This window comes from Physella acuta, unplaced genomic scaffold (assembly GCF_028476545.2).
Source record: "Physella acuta isolate Inbredline_101_S28 unplaced genomic scaffold, ASM2847654v3 ptg001429l, whole genome shotgun sequence".
In the NCBI taxonomy this organism is placed as follows: Eukaryota; Metazoa; Mollusca; class Gastropoda; family Physidae; genus Physella; species Physella acuta.
In genome coordinates this window covers 1-17,845 of record NW_026732944.1, presented here as the reverse complement: position 1 = coordinate 17,845, position 17,845 = coordinate 1, and the positions used below count along the sequence as shown (strand labels likewise).

The 17,845-nt window shown below is 41.5% G+C and overlaps 1 protein-coding gene and 1 long non-coding RNA gene across 3 annotated transcripts in view; one reads left to right on the top strand and one right to left on the bottom strand.

Moving 5' to 3' along the window:
* Window positions 1-17,208, bottom strand: part of LOC131927685 (follistatin-related protein 5) — a 44,968-nt gene extending 27,760 nt beyond the window's left edge. Inside the window, exons 1-2 of one of the 2 annotated variants that reach the window (XM_059283446.1) lie at window positions 17,085-17,208; window positions 6,885-7,017 (exon numbers count right to left, since the gene is read on the bottom strand). In XM_059283446.1, coding sequence (XP_059139429.1) covers window positions 6,885-6,956 — 72 coding nt within the window. In that variant the 5' untranslated portion in view covers window positions 6,957-7,017; window positions 17,085-17,208. Of the gene's footprint in view, window positions 1-6,884; window positions 7,018-12,121; window positions 12,171-17,084 lie in introns of those variants that run through there. The other variant, XM_059283447.1, reaches the window with a different exon arrangement.
* Window positions 14,398-16,512, top strand: LOC131927686 (uncharacterized). Its single transcript, XR_009383674.1, has 2 exons — window positions 14,398-14,632; window positions 16,144-16,512. It is a non-coding gene; the product is annotated as an uncharacterized LOC131927686 (long non-coding RNA).
* Window positions 17,209-17,845: the final 637 nt, after the last annotated feature.

Sequence of the window (17,845 nt, the reverse complement as noted above, 5' to 3'; positions counted from 1 at the left end):
TCACACCCCCTACCCCCTGCCCAACACCCCGCTAATAAAACACGACACAATAAATACTAGATTAAAACATCTTGGAAATCAGATCATTTTTAGAAGAAAAAAGCGGGAGTGATCTCCTCTAAACTTTCTCGAACATACTTAGATCAGACAATGGGGGATGGCAACTCAGGGTATACGTTAGGTTAGGTTTGCCTGTCGCCCCTCCTGGGACATAGGCCGCTGACAAGACAGAGCTTTCCAGGCGTCTATGTCCTGGGATATAGACTAATTTTAATTACTTAAAATTATAAAATAGAATATGGTAGAAAAATGAATTGCGCATCAAGTGAACAGCAAATATTGTGTGTATAAAAGTGCTGAATATTAGTACGTTACATATTCATATGCGTTTTTTTCTGAAAAATTGAAAATAGCGTTAAGTACTACTTCCGGTCAGCGGAAATTACTCAAAATTTGAAAGAAGGCAGAAAATTAGATCTTTTACTAATATAAGAAATTGAGTCTATCTATCTGAAAGAGTACTAAAGTTATAGGCTTTTGAAAAACTAATAGTAGAATAAGATCCACTTCCGGTTACCGGAAATCTGTGAAAAGGTGATACAGAACTACAAATTTGATATAATACTTAAATATGAAATTTCCACAGCCTAGCTGTAACGGTACTTCAGTTATCGTGTTCACAGACACAGACAGACATACGGACAAAATTGCAAAAGTAAGTTTTCCCGACTCATGGAGGTGTAAAAACGTCGAGATTTCTGAAAATCTCGATTTCGATTTTTTTGCACGATTTCAATACTTCCTCTATACTACGTATACGAGACGGTAAAAAAAAGGGTTCTTCTTATGACTTGACTGCACAAATTTTAAAAGACTTAGATTGTGTTAAAAGAAAGAAAGCAAAAATGTTTGTCCACTGATTCCTCCGGCAACTTACACATAAATAAATAATAAGCAGTGTTCTAAAACATAGCGCTATACCAACATTCTACCCCAAACAACACAATGATAAACCATGCTATAATATGTGAACGATCAATAAGTAACTTGGGGAATCTATACCATGTTCGTAGCTTGAAACCTTTAGAACCAGAGGCCGCTCTGTATCGCTATTGTCATGATGGGTAAAGTGTTGCTACTGTCGTGTAAAGTGTTGCTACTGAAGTGTTGCTACTGCCGTGTAAAGTGTTGCTACTGTCTTGTTAAATATTTCCAATCTCAAGTTTAAGTGTTATCTCTAATTTGTTCCAGCCGTCACATACAGATATATCACCAGTCATACCGGATGAATAGCTCCTTAGCATTACTAGAAATTTAACCCCCCTTCCCCCCAGCCCTTGGGTAGCTGTCAATGGCAGCCGCCAGTCTCTCGCTAGACTAGCCCTGCCGCGGGAAGGATCAATTGTGTTATGATAATATTGGACAGGCCCACCGTTAAAGGGCACACTGTTGCTCTGTCATTGTACTCGATATCTCAACCACACAGCACAACATCAAGTAGACTACGCCCAACACCAACCACCACACACCTCATCTTGCCAACAACATCCCATAGTCTGCTGCCCAACGCCAACCACCACATACCTCGTCTTCCCCACAACATCCCATAGTCTGCTGCCCAACGCCAACCACCACACACCTCATCTTCCCCACAACATCCCATAGACTGTTGCCCAACGCCAACCACATCTTGCCCACAACATCCGTAGACTGCTGTCCAACGCCAACCACCACACACCTCATCTTCCCCGCAACATCCCATAGACTGTCGCCCAACGCAACCCCCCACACACCTCATCTTCCCCACAACATCACGTAGACTCAGCCCAACGCCAGCCACATCTTGCCCACAACATCCGTAGACTGCTGTCCAACGCCAACCACCACAACCTCATCTTCCCCACAACATCACGTAGACTCAGCCCACCGCCAACTACCACATCTTCCCCACAACATCACGTAGACTGCTGCCCAACGCCAACCACCACATCTTCCCCACAATATCACGTAGACTCAGCCCAACGCCAACTACCACATCTTCCCCACAACATCACGTAGACTGCTGCCCAACGCCAACCACCACATCTTCCCCACAACATCCTGTAGACTGCTGCCCAACGCCATCCACCACACACCACATCTTCCCCACAATATCACGTAGACTGCTGCCCAACGCCAACTACCACATCTTCCCCACAATATCACGTAGACTGCTGCCCAACGCCAACCACCACATCTTCCCCACAACATCACGTAGAATGCTGCCCAACGCCAACCACCACATCTTCCCCACAACATCACGTAGACTGCTGCCCAACACCAACCACCACACACCACATCTTCCCCACAACATCCCGTAGACTAAGCCCAATGCCAATCACCACACACCACATCTTCCCCACAACATCCCGTAGACTTAGCCCAACGCCAACTACCACACACCACATCTTCCCCACAACATCCAGTAGACTGCTGCCAACGCCAACCTCTATACATCACATCTTCCCCACAACATCCCGTAGAATGCTGCCCAACGCCAACAACCACATCTTCCCCACAACATCACGTAGACTGCTGCCCAATGCCAACCACCACACACCACATCTTCCCCACAACATCCCGTAGACTTAGCCCAACGCCAACCATCACACACCACATCTTCCACACAACATCCAGTAGACTGCTGCCCAACGCCAACCTCTATACATCACATCTTCCCCACAACATCCAGTAGAATGCTGCTCAACGCCAACCACCACACACCACATCTTCCCCACAACATCCAGTAGACTGCTGCCAACGCCAACCTCTATACATCACATCTTCCCCACAACATCCCGTAGAATGCTGCCCAACGCCAACCACCACATCTTCCCCACAACATCACGTAGACTGCTGCCCAATGCCAACCACCACACACCACATCTTCCCCACAACATCCCGTAGACTTAGCCCAACGCCAACCACCACACACCACATCTTCCCCACAACATCCAGTAGACTGCTGCCCAACGCCAACCACCACACACCACATCTTCCCCACAACATCCAGTAGACTGCTGCCCAACGCCAACCACCACACACCACATCTTCCCCACAACATCCAATAGACTGCTGCCCAACGCCAACCACCACACACCACATCTTCCCCACAACATCACGTAGACACAGCCCAACGCCAAACACTGTAGTAATAACAACATCGAGCTGGCTGAGTCTCGGCGTCAATCAAAGAGGTTTAATAATTCAATATTTTTCACCGGGGAGCGGGGGACGAGGGGTAGAGAGAAGGTGCGACGCGGATGGTTCAGTTTCACAGTTACGCCGTGTGTGCATCAGTATGTCTGTGGTACACACGCCAACATTTACCAACAGCAGAGTTTTAGTAACTGCCGCCAGCCAGTTTTAGATTAGCATAAGCCGTTGTTTGAGCTGACAGATTGTTTTAGAGGCGAGGCTGTGTAAAGGTCAATGTGATTATAATGAGGTGTTTTTTTTTTGGCGCAGGGGTGTACAACACCGTGTCTGTCTGTAGCGGTCTAGGAATGCTGCGATCGATTTAACGCCGTGTCGCCGCGTGAGTCAGCCACGCGTCATTGTGAGGCATGGTCATATCAGGTTTACTGACGGCTGCCCAATTTAAGCTCCCTGTTCTGGGATGGTGGTTGCCCATTTTAAGGTCCCTGTTCTGGGATGGTGGTTGCCCATTTTAAGCTCCCTGCTGTGGGATGGTGGTTGCTCATTTTAAGCTCCCTGTACCGGGATGGTGGTTGCTCATTTTAAGCTCCCTGTTCTGGGTTGGTGGTTGCCCATTTTAAGCTCCCTGTACCGGGATGGTGGTTGCTCATTTTAAGCTCCCTGTTCTGGGAGGGTGGTTGCTCATTTTAAGCTCCCTGTTTTGGGATGGTGGTTGCCCAATTTAAGGTCCCTGTTCTGGGATGGTGGTTGCACATTTTAAGGTCCCTGTTCTGGGATGGTGGTTGCTCATTTTAGGTTATTGTTCTTTAATGGTGGTTGCACATTTTAGGTTATTGTTCTTTAATGGTGGTTGCCCAATTTAAGGTCCCTGTTCTGGGATGGTGGTTGCCCAATTTAAGGTCTCTGTTATCAGATGGTGGTTGCCCATTTTAGGGTCCCTGTTCTAGGATGGTGGTTGCTCATTTTAAGATCCCTGTTCTGGGATGGTGGTTGCCCATTTTAAGCTCCCTGTTCTGGGGTGGTGGTTGCCCATTTTAAGCTCCCTGTTCTGGGATGGTGGTTGCTCATTTTAAGCTCCCTGCTATGGGATGGTGGTTGCCCATTTTAAGGTCCCTGTTCTGGGATGGTGGTTGCCCATTTTAAGGTCCCTGTTCTGGGATGGTGGTTGCCCATTTTAAGGTCCCTGTTCTGGGATGGTGGTTGCCCAATTTAAGCTCCCTGTTCTGGGATGGTGGTTGCCCAATTTAAGCTCCCTGTTCTGGGATGGTGGTTGCCCAATTTAAGCTCCCTGTTCTGGGATGGTGGTTGCCCAATTTAAGGTCCCTATTCTGGGATGGTGGTTGCCCATTTTAAGGTCCCTGTTCTGGGATGGTGGTTGCCCAATTTAAGCTCCCTGCTATGGGGTGGTGGTTGCCCAATTTAAGCTCCCTGTTCTGGGATGGTGGTTGCCCAATTTAAGGTCCCTATTCTGGGATGGTGGTTGCCCATTTTAAGGTCCCAGTTCTGGGATGGTGGTTGCCCATTTTAAGGTCCCTGTTCTGGGATGGTGGTTGCCCATTTTAAGGTCCCTGTTCTGGGATGGTGGTTGCCCATTTTAAGGTCCCTGTTCTGGGATGGTGGTTGCCCATTTTAAGGTCCCTGTTCTGGGATGGTGGTTGCCCATGATCTGATCTGATAGTTGCCTACATTATGGTTGACAGTATATAGTTGCTTGCATTAAGGTTAACATTCAGATGGTTAACTACATTAAGGTTAACATTCAGATGGTTGCCTACATTATGGTTAACATTCAGATGGTTGTCAATATAAAGGTTAACATTCAGATCATTGCCTTCATTAAGGTTAACATTCAGAAGGTTGCCTACATTAAGGTTAGCATTCAAATCATTGCCTTCATTGCTATCCACTAAAGATGTATGGCTTAACCTATTAATAATGGTTTAGACACATAAAAATAATCACTGTTAGTACAAAAAAAATTGTTAAGTTTTAATTATCTGAAAAAGGCAGACATATCTAATCCAAGTTGAAGATGCAATGTTTTCTACAACTACAGTTTAATCAGGTTAATTGCAGTTCTGGTGGCCAATTATATCCCAGGGCAGTTATTGTTGGCCAGTTATATCCCAGTGGAGTTATTGTTGGCCAGTTATATCCCAGTGCAGTTATTGTTGGCCAGTTATATCCCAGTGCAGTTATTGTTGGCCAATTATATCCCACTGCAGTTATTGTTGGCCAGTTATATCCCAGTACAGTTATTGTTGGCCACTTATATCCCAGTGCAGTTATTGTTGGCCAGTTCTATCCCAGTACAGTTATTGTTGGCCACTTATATCCCAGTGCAGTTATTGTTGGCCAATTATATCCCAGTGCAGTTATTGTTGGCCAATTATATCCCAGTGCAGTTATTGTTGGCCAATTATATCCCAGTGCAGTTATTGTTGGCCAGTTCTATCCCAGTGCAGCTATTGTTGGCCAATTATATCCCAGTGCAGTTATTGTTGGCCAATTATATCCAAGTGAAGTTATTGTTGGCCAATTATATCCCAGTGCAGTTATTGTTGGCCAATTATATCCCAGTGCAGTTATTGTTGGCCAATTATTATATCCCAGTGCAGTTATTGTTGGCCAATTATATCCCAGTGCAGTTATTGTTGGCCACTTATATCCCAGTGCAGTTATTGTTGGCCAGTTATATCCCAGTGCAGTTATTGTTGGCCAGTTGTAACTCAGTGCAGTTATTGTTGGCCATTTGTATCCCAGTGCAGTTATTGTTGGCCGATTTTATCCCAGTGCAGATACTGTTGGCCAATTGTATCCCAGTGCAGTTATTAATATAAAAAATAATATATAAAAGTATATTCCAGTAGCTAGTGCTGGCCAAAAAAATCCCAGTTTTGTAATGACTGGCCAAGTTTATTGCTGTTGTGTTGTGAGTAGCCATGTATATTCCAGTAGCCTAATATTATAATTGGCCAAGCATATCATAGTGGTGTTTATGTTGGCCAATCATTACCCGCTGGTAATGCTATAGGTGGCCAAGTCAATCTTGATGCCAAGGTTGACCATCTAAATTTTATTGCCATTATAAATGGTAAGGTAATCTTCCATTACTGATTAAGTTGGCAAATAATGTCCAGTAAGATTATTTTAAGCAGTCAACCTTATTTTTTTTTCACAAAAAGAAAAACATTTTAGTGGTGTATTTTTAAAAAGGCAACTAGTCTTAATGTCAGTGATTAATGAAGTATAATGACACATTTAGAAAATATTAATTTTGTTTAGATACAGCTATAGACTTCACACAATAGCCAAATAAAATGTAATCAAAACATAGTTCAACAAATAGTTTAGACAGTCATTAAAATGTACTCAACTTACTGGTTTTTGATAACCAGTAAATTAGCTCCATTTAGTATTCAGGCAATATCCATTTCACTAATGGATCAACATCTAACCAAGACTGGTATGATCAATGTCTAAATTTACACACAGACAACTAGCTAGCTATTGATTGGGTACACAACAAGGTGAGCCTGTGGGGGGGGGGGGGGACCCATAGAGGAACAACAAAGGCTTTTTATCCATTGTCAAGGGACATCACAAAATGAAAAAAATGTTGACAAAAAGAGTTATATGGGTGCGGTGGGAAGGGGTGTGTAAAATATAAAAATAAATCAACTCACCAAATCCTGAGGCCTGGAATCAACAAGTAGAAAGATGGCCAGAGAAACAAGTCCTGGTAACAATGCTGCCATGTTGGCTTCTCTCTATGCTAGTCAGGCTCGGACTGCCTGAGATGATCTCACGTGGTTGGGGCTAGAGAAGGGAGAGGCAGGCAGGACATGAGATCATTTTATTGATTAGTACTGGTTCCAGCACGGTAGGGTACAGCAGCAATTCTCACACACTTCAAGCTTGCCACTAAATGCCAATTATACCTTCCACAGTCTCGCAGCTACCATTCTTTCTTTCTTGCATTAACCCCTGCCTTATAATTGCTTGTTTACTAATGACACCAAAATATAATTTCATAGTCAGTTTTCATGATTTACACTGTTTATTTAAGGACTGATGTTATAAATTCAGTCTATGAAAACCTTTATTGATCACAATCTAGGTACTTTTTTGTAATAATAAATTTACCAACGCCCACATAGTTTTGAGACCAATAGTTTATAAGCTAAGCAAACAGAGATTTTAGATGAAGTTAATGTCAGAACCTAGGTCAATATTTGCTTGAAGACTTACAATTGTGTTAGTTTAACATTGTATATTTACTGTGAACATTAACTATTTTTACAGTTCCTTATTTACAACATTGAACATAATTAACAAAAGTGTTTTATCTAAAGTGATTTAACTCAATCAGGAGGCTGTACATAAATGTCATCATACAACTGGATAAGGGCATGGGGGGAGAGGGGGAGTAGGATGGTTCTGAATTCCAAAGGGTATGGTGTGGGGCTAAAAATTGAAATGTAGCAATTTTGTTATATTTGTGGAGATTTTTTGACATCACTGGGGAGGGGTCTTGGCTTTATTATATAAAATTGTATGCTATATATACTTTAAAATGGACTGAGGAAAGCAGTTGAGTTTATTATAGTGAAGTGAATAGTGAAACTCTATTTAGTGGTGCAAGTAAAAGGCTTTAAAATGAATGCCTGAAAAGAAACACATGAAGAGTGAGCACACGTTTCTAACTCAAGAGACACATCTTGCTATTGAGTCAGGGAGGGTGGGAGACAGGTAGACAGCATGACTGGAAGCCTGCAGTTTCAGAGTTTGGTTCTCATGTTTATGTAACTGGGGTGTCCACGTGATGGGCATCTGTGTTGGTAAAGGTGGCTGGGCATGGTGCTGACCATACACACACACTGAGTCACACAAACATTAACTGTGTTGGTAAAGGTGGCTGGGCATGGTGCTGACCATACACACACACACACACACTGAGTCACACATACATTAACTGTGTTGGTAAAGGTGGCTGGGCATGGTGCTGACCATACACCCACACACTGAGTCACACAGACATTAACTGTGTTGGTAAAGGTGGCTGGGCATGGTGCTGACCATACACCCACACTGAGTCACACAGACATTAACTGTGTTGGTAAAGGTGGCTGGGCATGGTGCTGACCATACACACACACTGAGTCACACAGACATGAACTGTGTTGGTAAAGGTGGCTGGGCATGGTGCTGACCATACACACACACACACACACTGAGTCACACAGACATGAACTGTGTTGGTAAAGGTGGCTGGGCATGGTGCTGACCACACACACACACACTGAGTCACACAGACATGAACTGTGTTGGTAAAGGTGGCTGGGCATGATGCTGACCACACACACACTGAGTCACACAGACATGAACTGTGTTGGTAAAGGTGGCTGGGCATGATGCTGACCACACACACACTGAGTCACACAGACATGAACTGTGTTGGTAAAGGTGGCTGGGCATGGTGCTGACCATACACACACACTGAGTCACACAGACATGAACTGTGTTGGTAAAGGTGGCTGGGCATGGTGCTGACCATACACCCACACTGAGTCACACAGACAAGAACTGTGTTGGTAAAGGTGGCTGGGCATGGTGCTGACCATACACACACACTGAGTCACACAGACATGAACTGTGTTGGTAAAGGTGGCTGGGCATGGTGCTGAGCACACACACACTGAGTCACACAGACATTAACTGTGTTGGTAAAGGTGGCTGGGCATGATGCTGAGCACACACACACTGAGTCACACAGACATTAACTGTGTTGGTAAAGGTGGCTGGGCATGGTGCTGACCATACACCAACACTAAGTCACACAGACATGAACTGTGTTGGTAAAGGTGGCTGGGCATGATGCTGACCACACACACACACTGAGTCACACAGACATGAACTGTGTTGGTAAAGGTGGCTGGGCATGGTGCTGACCATACACACACACTGAGTCACACAGACATGAACTGTGTTGGTAAAGGTGGCTGGGCATGGTGCTGACCATACACCAACACTAAGTCACACAGACATGAACTGTGTTGGTAAAGGTGGCTGGGCATGGTGCTGACCATACACACACACACACACTGAGTCACACAGACATGAACTGTGTTGGTAAAGGTGGCTGGGCATGGTGCTGACCATACACACACACTGAGTCACACAGACATGAACTGTGTTGGTAAAGGTGGCTGGGCATGATGCTGACCATACACACACACTGAGTCACACAGACATGAACTGTGTTGGAAATGTGGCTGGGCATGATGCTGACCACACACACACTGAGACACCCAGACATGAACTGTGTTGGTAAAGGTGGCTGGGCATGGTGCTGACCATATTCCCACACTAAGTCACACAGACATGAACTGTGTTGGTAAAGGTGGCTGGGCATGGTGCTGACCATACACACACACACACACTGAGTCACACAGACATGAACTGTGTTGGTAAAGGTGGCTGGGCATGGTGCTGACCATACACACACACTGAGTCACACAGACATGAACTGTGTTGGTAAAGGTGGCTGGGCATGGTGCTGACCATACACACACACTGAGTCACACAGACATGAACTGTGTTGGAAATGTGGCTGGGCATGATGCTGACCACACACACACACTGAGACACCCAGACATGAACTGTGTTGGTAAAGGTGGCTGGGCATGGTGCTGACCATACACACACACACACTGAGTCACACAGACATGAACTGTGTTGGTAAAGGTGGCTGGGCATGGTGCTGACCATACACACACACTGAGTCACACAGACATGAACTGTGTTGGTAAAGGTGGCTGGGCATGGTGCTGACCATACACACACACTGAGTCACACAGACATGAACTGTGTTGGTAAAGGTGGCTGGGCATGGTGCTGACCATACACACACACTGAGTCCCACAGACATGAACTGTGTTGGTAAAGGTGGCTGGGCATGGTGCTGACCATACACACACACTGAGTCACACAGACATGAACTGTGTTGGTAAAGGTGGCTGGGCATGGTGCTGACCATACACACACACTGAGTCACACAGACATGAACTGTGTTGGTAAAGGTGGCTGGGCATGGTGCTGACCATACACACACACTGAGTCCCACAGACATGAACTGTGTTGGTAAAGGTGGCTGGGCATGGTGCTGACCATACACACACACTGAGTCACACAGACATGAACTGTGTTGGTAAAGGTGGCTGGGCATGATGCTGACCATACACACACACTGAGTCACACAGACATGAACTGTGTTGGTAAAGGTGGCTGGGCATGGTGCTGACCATACACACACACTGAGTCACACAGACATTAACTGTGTTGGTAAAGGTGGCTGGGCATGATGCTGACCATACACCCACACTGAGTCACACAGACATTAACTGTGTTGGAAATGTGGCTGGGCATGATGCTGACCACACACACACACTAAGTCACACAGACATGAACTGTGTTGGTAAAGGTGGCTGGGCATGGTGCTGACCACACACACACACACTGAGTCACACAGACATTAACTGTGTTGGTAAAGGTGGCTGGGCATGGTGCTGACCATACACCCACACTGAGTCACACAGACATGAACTGTGTTGGTAAAGGTGGCTGGGCATGGTGCTGACCATACACACACACTGAGTCACACAGACATTAACTGTGTTGGTAAAGGTGGCTGGGCATGACTCTGACCATACACACACACTGAGTCACACAGACATGAACTCTACTTCACCCATCTGCTCTATTGGCAGCCTTAAAGGGTTCTTTACTACTATAACTTAGCATCTCAACAGATGGACTAACAATCTGTCACCAAAAAAAAGTAGAAAAAACTATAAAATCAAGGAAATATTCTAGCACCAGTTCAACAAGAAAATGTATTTTTTGTGCTAAGATGCTAATCTGTTATATAATGAAAACAATAAGTCTATCCTTGAGGGAGGTAGGGAATCTATAGACTCCACAGAAAAGAGCTCCAATGGTAAAGCCTTTTGCTGGATCAATAGAAAGTGACACAGGTAATCTAATGTAATCTACACCAAATGCAAAATGGGGAAATTATACACTAGTAAATCTGTGCAAGGGGCATGTTTTGCTGTACAAGAGGTAGGAGCAGAACATTTCCCCTCTGGTTATTTGTCATTCCCCCCCCCCCCCCCCCACTAGTAAAAAACAACTAGATAAACCCCTCCCTACCAGTTAGAGCTAGAGAAATGGATAATGATTGGTTGTGAACAGTGTTAAGGATAGGGATAGTAATAAGCTAATAATTGTTTGAGATGGAATAAGCTTATTCTGCACCAGAGGCGTAGCAACCCCTCCAGGCGCCTGGGGACAAACTTTCAATTTGGCGCCCCACCTATATATTATTTGTTTTTAATTCAAAACTACAGCTAACATGAGCTTTTAATTTTTTTCCCAACCCATTTTGGTGCCCCTAGGGTCACGCCTGAGGACATATGTACCCACCCCCCTCTTTGTTACGCCTCTGTTCTGCACTTTTTGTTGGCCGTTGTTGTATTCCATAGAACACCTAGGCAATGTACAAAATACAATTTATTATGTACTCTATTAGCCAAAATATCCGGTATAATATGCATTCTCAACGGGTGTTGTGAGTAATTGACAGGCATAATTCACCTAGGCAAAGGGGTCATAGACCATGGGGATGGGGCTAAGTCTTAGACCCTTACAAGCAACACATTCACATTTTTCTTAACAATTTATAATGATCTAATATCAGCTTAAAATAATAAAATTTCATAACTAATTTATAATAAAACTAATATTAGTGGTGAATTTTTTTAAACTGTGTGGCATGAACATGAGCACTGAACAGCTTCCACTAGGTTTAATGTGTCATTAATTTTATGACATATGCATTTTGCTAAAAATACAACCTTACATCAAAACCATGGATGAATTCAAGAATCCATCTTGAGAGATAGTAGACAAAACAAAGTTTGCAAAGACCTGTAATCATCATTGATTGTGTGTCAAGTTTTGCAATTAAAAGTGGTAATTAGCTTGAAACATAGTTTCAAGCAATTAACAAAATGCTGGTTAAAAAATGTAGGGAACATGATTTTTGTGTGTGTCCAGCTCTGTTATATGCTAATGATGATATGCTGTTTCTGACAAGAATACTTAAGTTTAGCAATACAACACATGTGTACATGTTTTTCAAATTCTTTTTTTATGTAATGAAGCAGTCTGTTTGGTAATTTGCTTTATAAAAAAATTGAAATTTTTTTTTTATGAGGGTGGCTGAGTATTGAATCATTAGTCTACAAAAATAAAAAAAATAAAAATGTATCAGCTTTGTAACATTTCACTACATTTTTTTTTTGCAAGGTGGTTTTTTTATTAGAAAAAGTAGAAGAAAACATGGGTAGTGTGTGACTAATAAAGTAATTAAATTCACCAGAACTCTTACAGATTGAACTTTAAATGAGTCAAGTAAGGCGGGTTAAAAACTCATCTCTTACTTCTTCAATACAACAAAACTTTATTATTCTAAATTACAATGTTATGGTGGTCTTGTTATATGGACCAGAGACATGGAGAAACTCCAAGACCAGCACAGACAACATACAATTGACACATTTCTCAGACAGATTCTGAAATAAAGGTGGCAGGACAAAATGAATTAAATAGAACTGTGGAGAAGTACAAGACAGAAGACCAAGACATTGGAGATAAGGGGTCATCCATTTATGACGTCCACAATTTTTTTGGATTTTGGACCCCCCCCCCCCCCCTGTCCACAAAAATCCACTTTATTTCTTTATACAAGTCCATATGCGTCCACAAAAGTCAGTTTTTTTTTGGACACCCCCCCCCCCCCCGCGTGTGGACGTCATAAATGGATGACCCCTAAGGAGGAAGTGGTGCTGGGTGGGGCAGACATTGTGAAAGGCGCAAACAAATGTGACAGGTCAGGAGCTTGGGTGGAACCCCAAGAAGAGGCGAAAGATAGTGCGCCCAAGACACATGTGTAGGGGGAGTCTACTTGAAAATCTAAAGACAGGATGGATGTCTTGGGGAGACTGCAAACTTCACAGCAGTGGACTAGGCAAAGGGGGGGGGGGGTTATGGTTTAGGCCTTTCTCTCCACAAGGTCTAAAGAGGACTTTTGAAAACTGGAGCATGCAATGAAGTGAGGCACAGAACTACTGGGGTAAAAATCTGCACATTCCAATTCCTTTATTGGACACATAATCCAACATTTAATTTTATAGCTTGTTTCTAATCTCAATCCTATTTCAAATACTATAAAAATGAACTGTCATTTGGTAAAATATTTCAACTGTAACTATTTTAAAATTATTTTAGGGCTGACCATCCATAAAAGACAACATCAACTAGGAGTAGGGGGGTTGATTTTTTCAGTGTGGGATGAGGTTTGGGTTAAGATAGAGTGACTTTACACCAGTGGCGTAGCAAGGTCGGGTGTCACCCGGTGCGGCACTTAATGGTGTCACCCCCCCCCCCCAGAGGCGTAGCGACCCTTCCCGGGGATAAACTTTCAAATTTTCAATTTGCACCCCCCTAAAACTTTTGATTTGCACCCACCCCCCTCAAGTTTTTCTCTATATATTTTGCTATTTTTTGCCTTGGTGTCACCCCCTAAATGGTGTCACCAAGTGCGGTCCGCACCCCCGCCCCCCTCCCCTCGCTACGCCTCTGCTTCACACTAAGGTAGTGTATTTTAGCAGTTATTTAACCTTTTGTGTTGATTGTAATAAGAATTGATCAGTGTATGTCTACCTCATCTTGCCACACATACAAGACAAAATCAGTTTTAAATAGAAAAATTGTAACTGGGGGTGTGTGTGGGGGAGGGGGAGGTTGACAAGTGTGACATTTTGACTGTTAGTTACAATGATTGGAAATAGGTAGTGGAAAAATCTGACAAAAATATACTAATATAGCATGTCATCCATAATGACCCTTGGCTTAAAGTTAATGAGGCTTAATGTAAATTTTACTTTTGCAAAATACACAATACCACACCCCCACAAAAACCCTTTTGAAAACTGAATTAGAGATCTGGATTTTAGAATACTCTAGATCTTTAATACTAGACTAGATCTAGATCTCATGTCTCATATGAATATGAAATATTATGAAATGATACATATTGAGATTGAATATATATATTGAATATGGCAGGAAACAGATTAGTACCGGAAAATGCATATTCGATCTTCGCCGTTCATAAACTTTCTAACCAGACATCGTTCGGGGATTTTGTTTATACTGATAAATAGAGCAAGGTTTTTACAAGCTTCGTTAGCAACATTTTTGTGGAATACGTTTTTTATGACATTTTGTGCCGCGGCGAAGGATGCGAAGTATGCAAATCTGGACGGAATGGATCTACTTGGAAAAGTACGTGTACTGCACTAATAAGGTAAGAAATACTATTTTGTAAAAATAACTATTATTTTTATGGATTTTTCATTAGAAATGATTGCTGTAAATTATGAAAGTAAAAAAAAGTATATTTGAATGTGTTTTTTACTTTAATTTGAACAAAGTGAATGGCCATAATTACGACACATCGGCGTCGTTGAAAGCGGGGATTTCAGTTAATTTTTTACGGATATAAAATTGTATTTTTTTCCTCCGAGGCATGTACTTAAATAACAGTTTAGTTAAATGTATTTAATTCTGTAAAATATAAGTATTATTTTGCCGTAGATACTTTAAAAAATTTTTTCTATGATTTTCTGTCGGGGAAAATCGATATTCGCACCATGCACGCACGCGTAGTAAAACTAGACTTATCTTTAAAACACGAGAATCTTGAGTACACTGCGAATAACAAAGTTTTTAAATTTTAGTTTACTTTTGACTTTAAGCCATTTGTTTTAAATCGAAATTAATTGATAATGTAATTATTTCAAAGTAAAAATTTTCCGTCTGATTGGGTTCTAATCTTCGCCCACTGAACCAGCTTACGCACGACATTTGCGCGAGTCTGTTTCTTCGCAATAGTCTGTATAATGTCGAGGGCTAATTCTAAAAAGAATCGAGTCCTTACTAATCCAATGTTTATTAAAATTAGGTACAATTGTTGGAACGCATGAGAAATAACAAATTAATATTTCATTAAATCTATAGCCAAAAGAAAGTAGAACTTTATAACTCTGTAAATTATGAATCGAGTGACGGCTGTCGTGAAAACGGGAGCCAATTTACTCTTTTTTTTTAGGGTGACCTACTTTTATTATATAATTTTAAAATTCATCGATTTGATAAGCAGCTGAGTAGCTGACTACGCACGTTTTGGGATAGGGATCGAGTACACCATAGAATTTTTTTTTTCTTAGAACTAAGCGTATTTTTTTTAAAATCAAAAGATACTTACTATTACTTACATATCAGTTGTTGATTTCAATTTCATTATAGATCTAATCACTAACTTCAGTTTTTAAAAGTGATTTTGCATCTAGATCTAGCGTATTTTCAAAATTACGTAAATCTAGATCTATTTTTTAGATCTAGATCTACTTACTATTTGACAACCGTGTCAGTAAAATGAGGTCAGCGCTTCCAGATTCTTGGGTTTTAATTATGTTTGTCATTTTGATCTATTATAAGTAGCATTAAAACAACTGCATCTATTATCAACATTGTTTTTATATGCCAGTTCTAATTATACATTCTGTTCATTACCAATTCTAATGAAATCGTATCAGGCCCTAACACCCTGTTCACCTACACTCCTACACTGACACTACACTTGAAAGACGCCACAGAGAGTCGTAACTTTAAATTAATGTTTAAAGTACTAAACAATTATAATTAGCCATGTAAATGCTGCAACTATATTAAAAATTGGCATATAGACATATTTTATTAATTATGTTTTTTATATAGACCTTCTATATTTAACTCTGTTATTTTTTTCTTCCCCAGAGTGTTTCTAAAAGCCAGAATTTTAAAGGGGAGGGCGGTCGTTTTTTTTTCTCAAGAATAATTATAGAAATAAGCTATAAACTGGTATATTTTGTAAAGTTTGACACATTTACAAATAAATGTATGCCTAAGTGACATTTCTGTGTAATTATATTGTTAATTTTGTGAATTTCGTGGATTTTTAGACCTCACTACATTTAGATGTAAAAAAAAATCTCAGTTGAGTGAGTGTGGTTAATCTACATTTTGAACGTGATGTAAATGTCTAGTGCTATTAATTTTTATATTTTTGAATTCCTCGATTGTTAAGCAACAAAATTGATATATAATATGTCAATAATTGTTACTTTGAAAATTGGCGAAAATCGACCCTAAAAGTAGATGCTTGAGGGTTGAATCTGTTTCCTGCCATATAGAATCTATTAGTAATTAATTAGATCTAGAATCTAAAATCTAAATCCAAATTTTTATTATTTTTGTCAAAGAATTTTGTTAAACGTCGGGATCTAGATATCTACTCTAGTCTAGATCTAGATTCTATAGAAAAATAGATTTAGATTTCTGGATCCATGAATCATTTTTCATCGATTCACACATGAGTCATCTGGTAACACTACGTTCACGAGCATGAAAAACGAATTCTGAAAATTCAACATGTTAGCCTCGATTTTTAGAGCTAGGGGCCTATTATCTAGACTACATCTAGATTTCTAGATCTAGATCTAGGGCCTAGGTAGTATTATTGAACTATTAGATCTATAGATAGTTATTACTCTGTGATCCGTAAAAATTTAAAAAAAATAGATCTAACAGTATTAGTAAACAAAAAGGACGAATTACGGCGAAAATTTAAATTAAAATTAATATTTTTATTTTAAAATGATAAAAATTAAAAAGACTAGAATCTAGATCTAGGTAGAATTCTAGATCTATCTACTTACATTCTACAAAGTTGGATCTAGATCTAGACTCATGTTACACAAGTTTCATCCTAAAAGAAAAAGAACAACAAAGCAATTTTTCCAAAGCGTCTCTTTCCACACACTCGGTTGAAGCGACAACCGGTGCGACGTAGGCCTAGCAGATGTCAATAATATTTAGGTCACGTGACAGCTCATTTGGCGTTGTGATGGACGCTTCGAGCCGGGAAAGGTGTGTTAGTAGAATGATTGATACATGATATTATTGATATGATATCACGATAGGCCTAGTAAATGTTTGAAAAATATCCAGTATATATAGATCAATATTTAGGCCTATCTATATGACACAATATCCACAGGCATTATGTTTATTGTATTTAAATTTGTTCTTTTCCCACCAGCTATCCATCGCGTAGGAGCCGTATCGTCACAATAGTCATATAGGGGTGGGGTGGGGGAGAAATTGGGGGGGGGGGGGTTGAAACTGCACCGCACTGTGGGTAACACCACGATCAGTGGCGTAGGCACCCATAAACCCCTCGGTATATATATATATATATATATATATATATAATATATATATATATATATATATATATATATATATATAAAGTATGAGAGGGGGGTGCAAATCGAAAGTTTGAGGGGGGGAGGGGGGGGGGGGTTAAAATCGAAAGTTTGAGGGGGGGGGGTGCATGGAAATCAAAAGTCTGGGGGCGGGAGGGGGGGGGGGCTGCCAATCGAAAGTTTGTCCCCGGGTAGAAATTGGAACCCCCCCC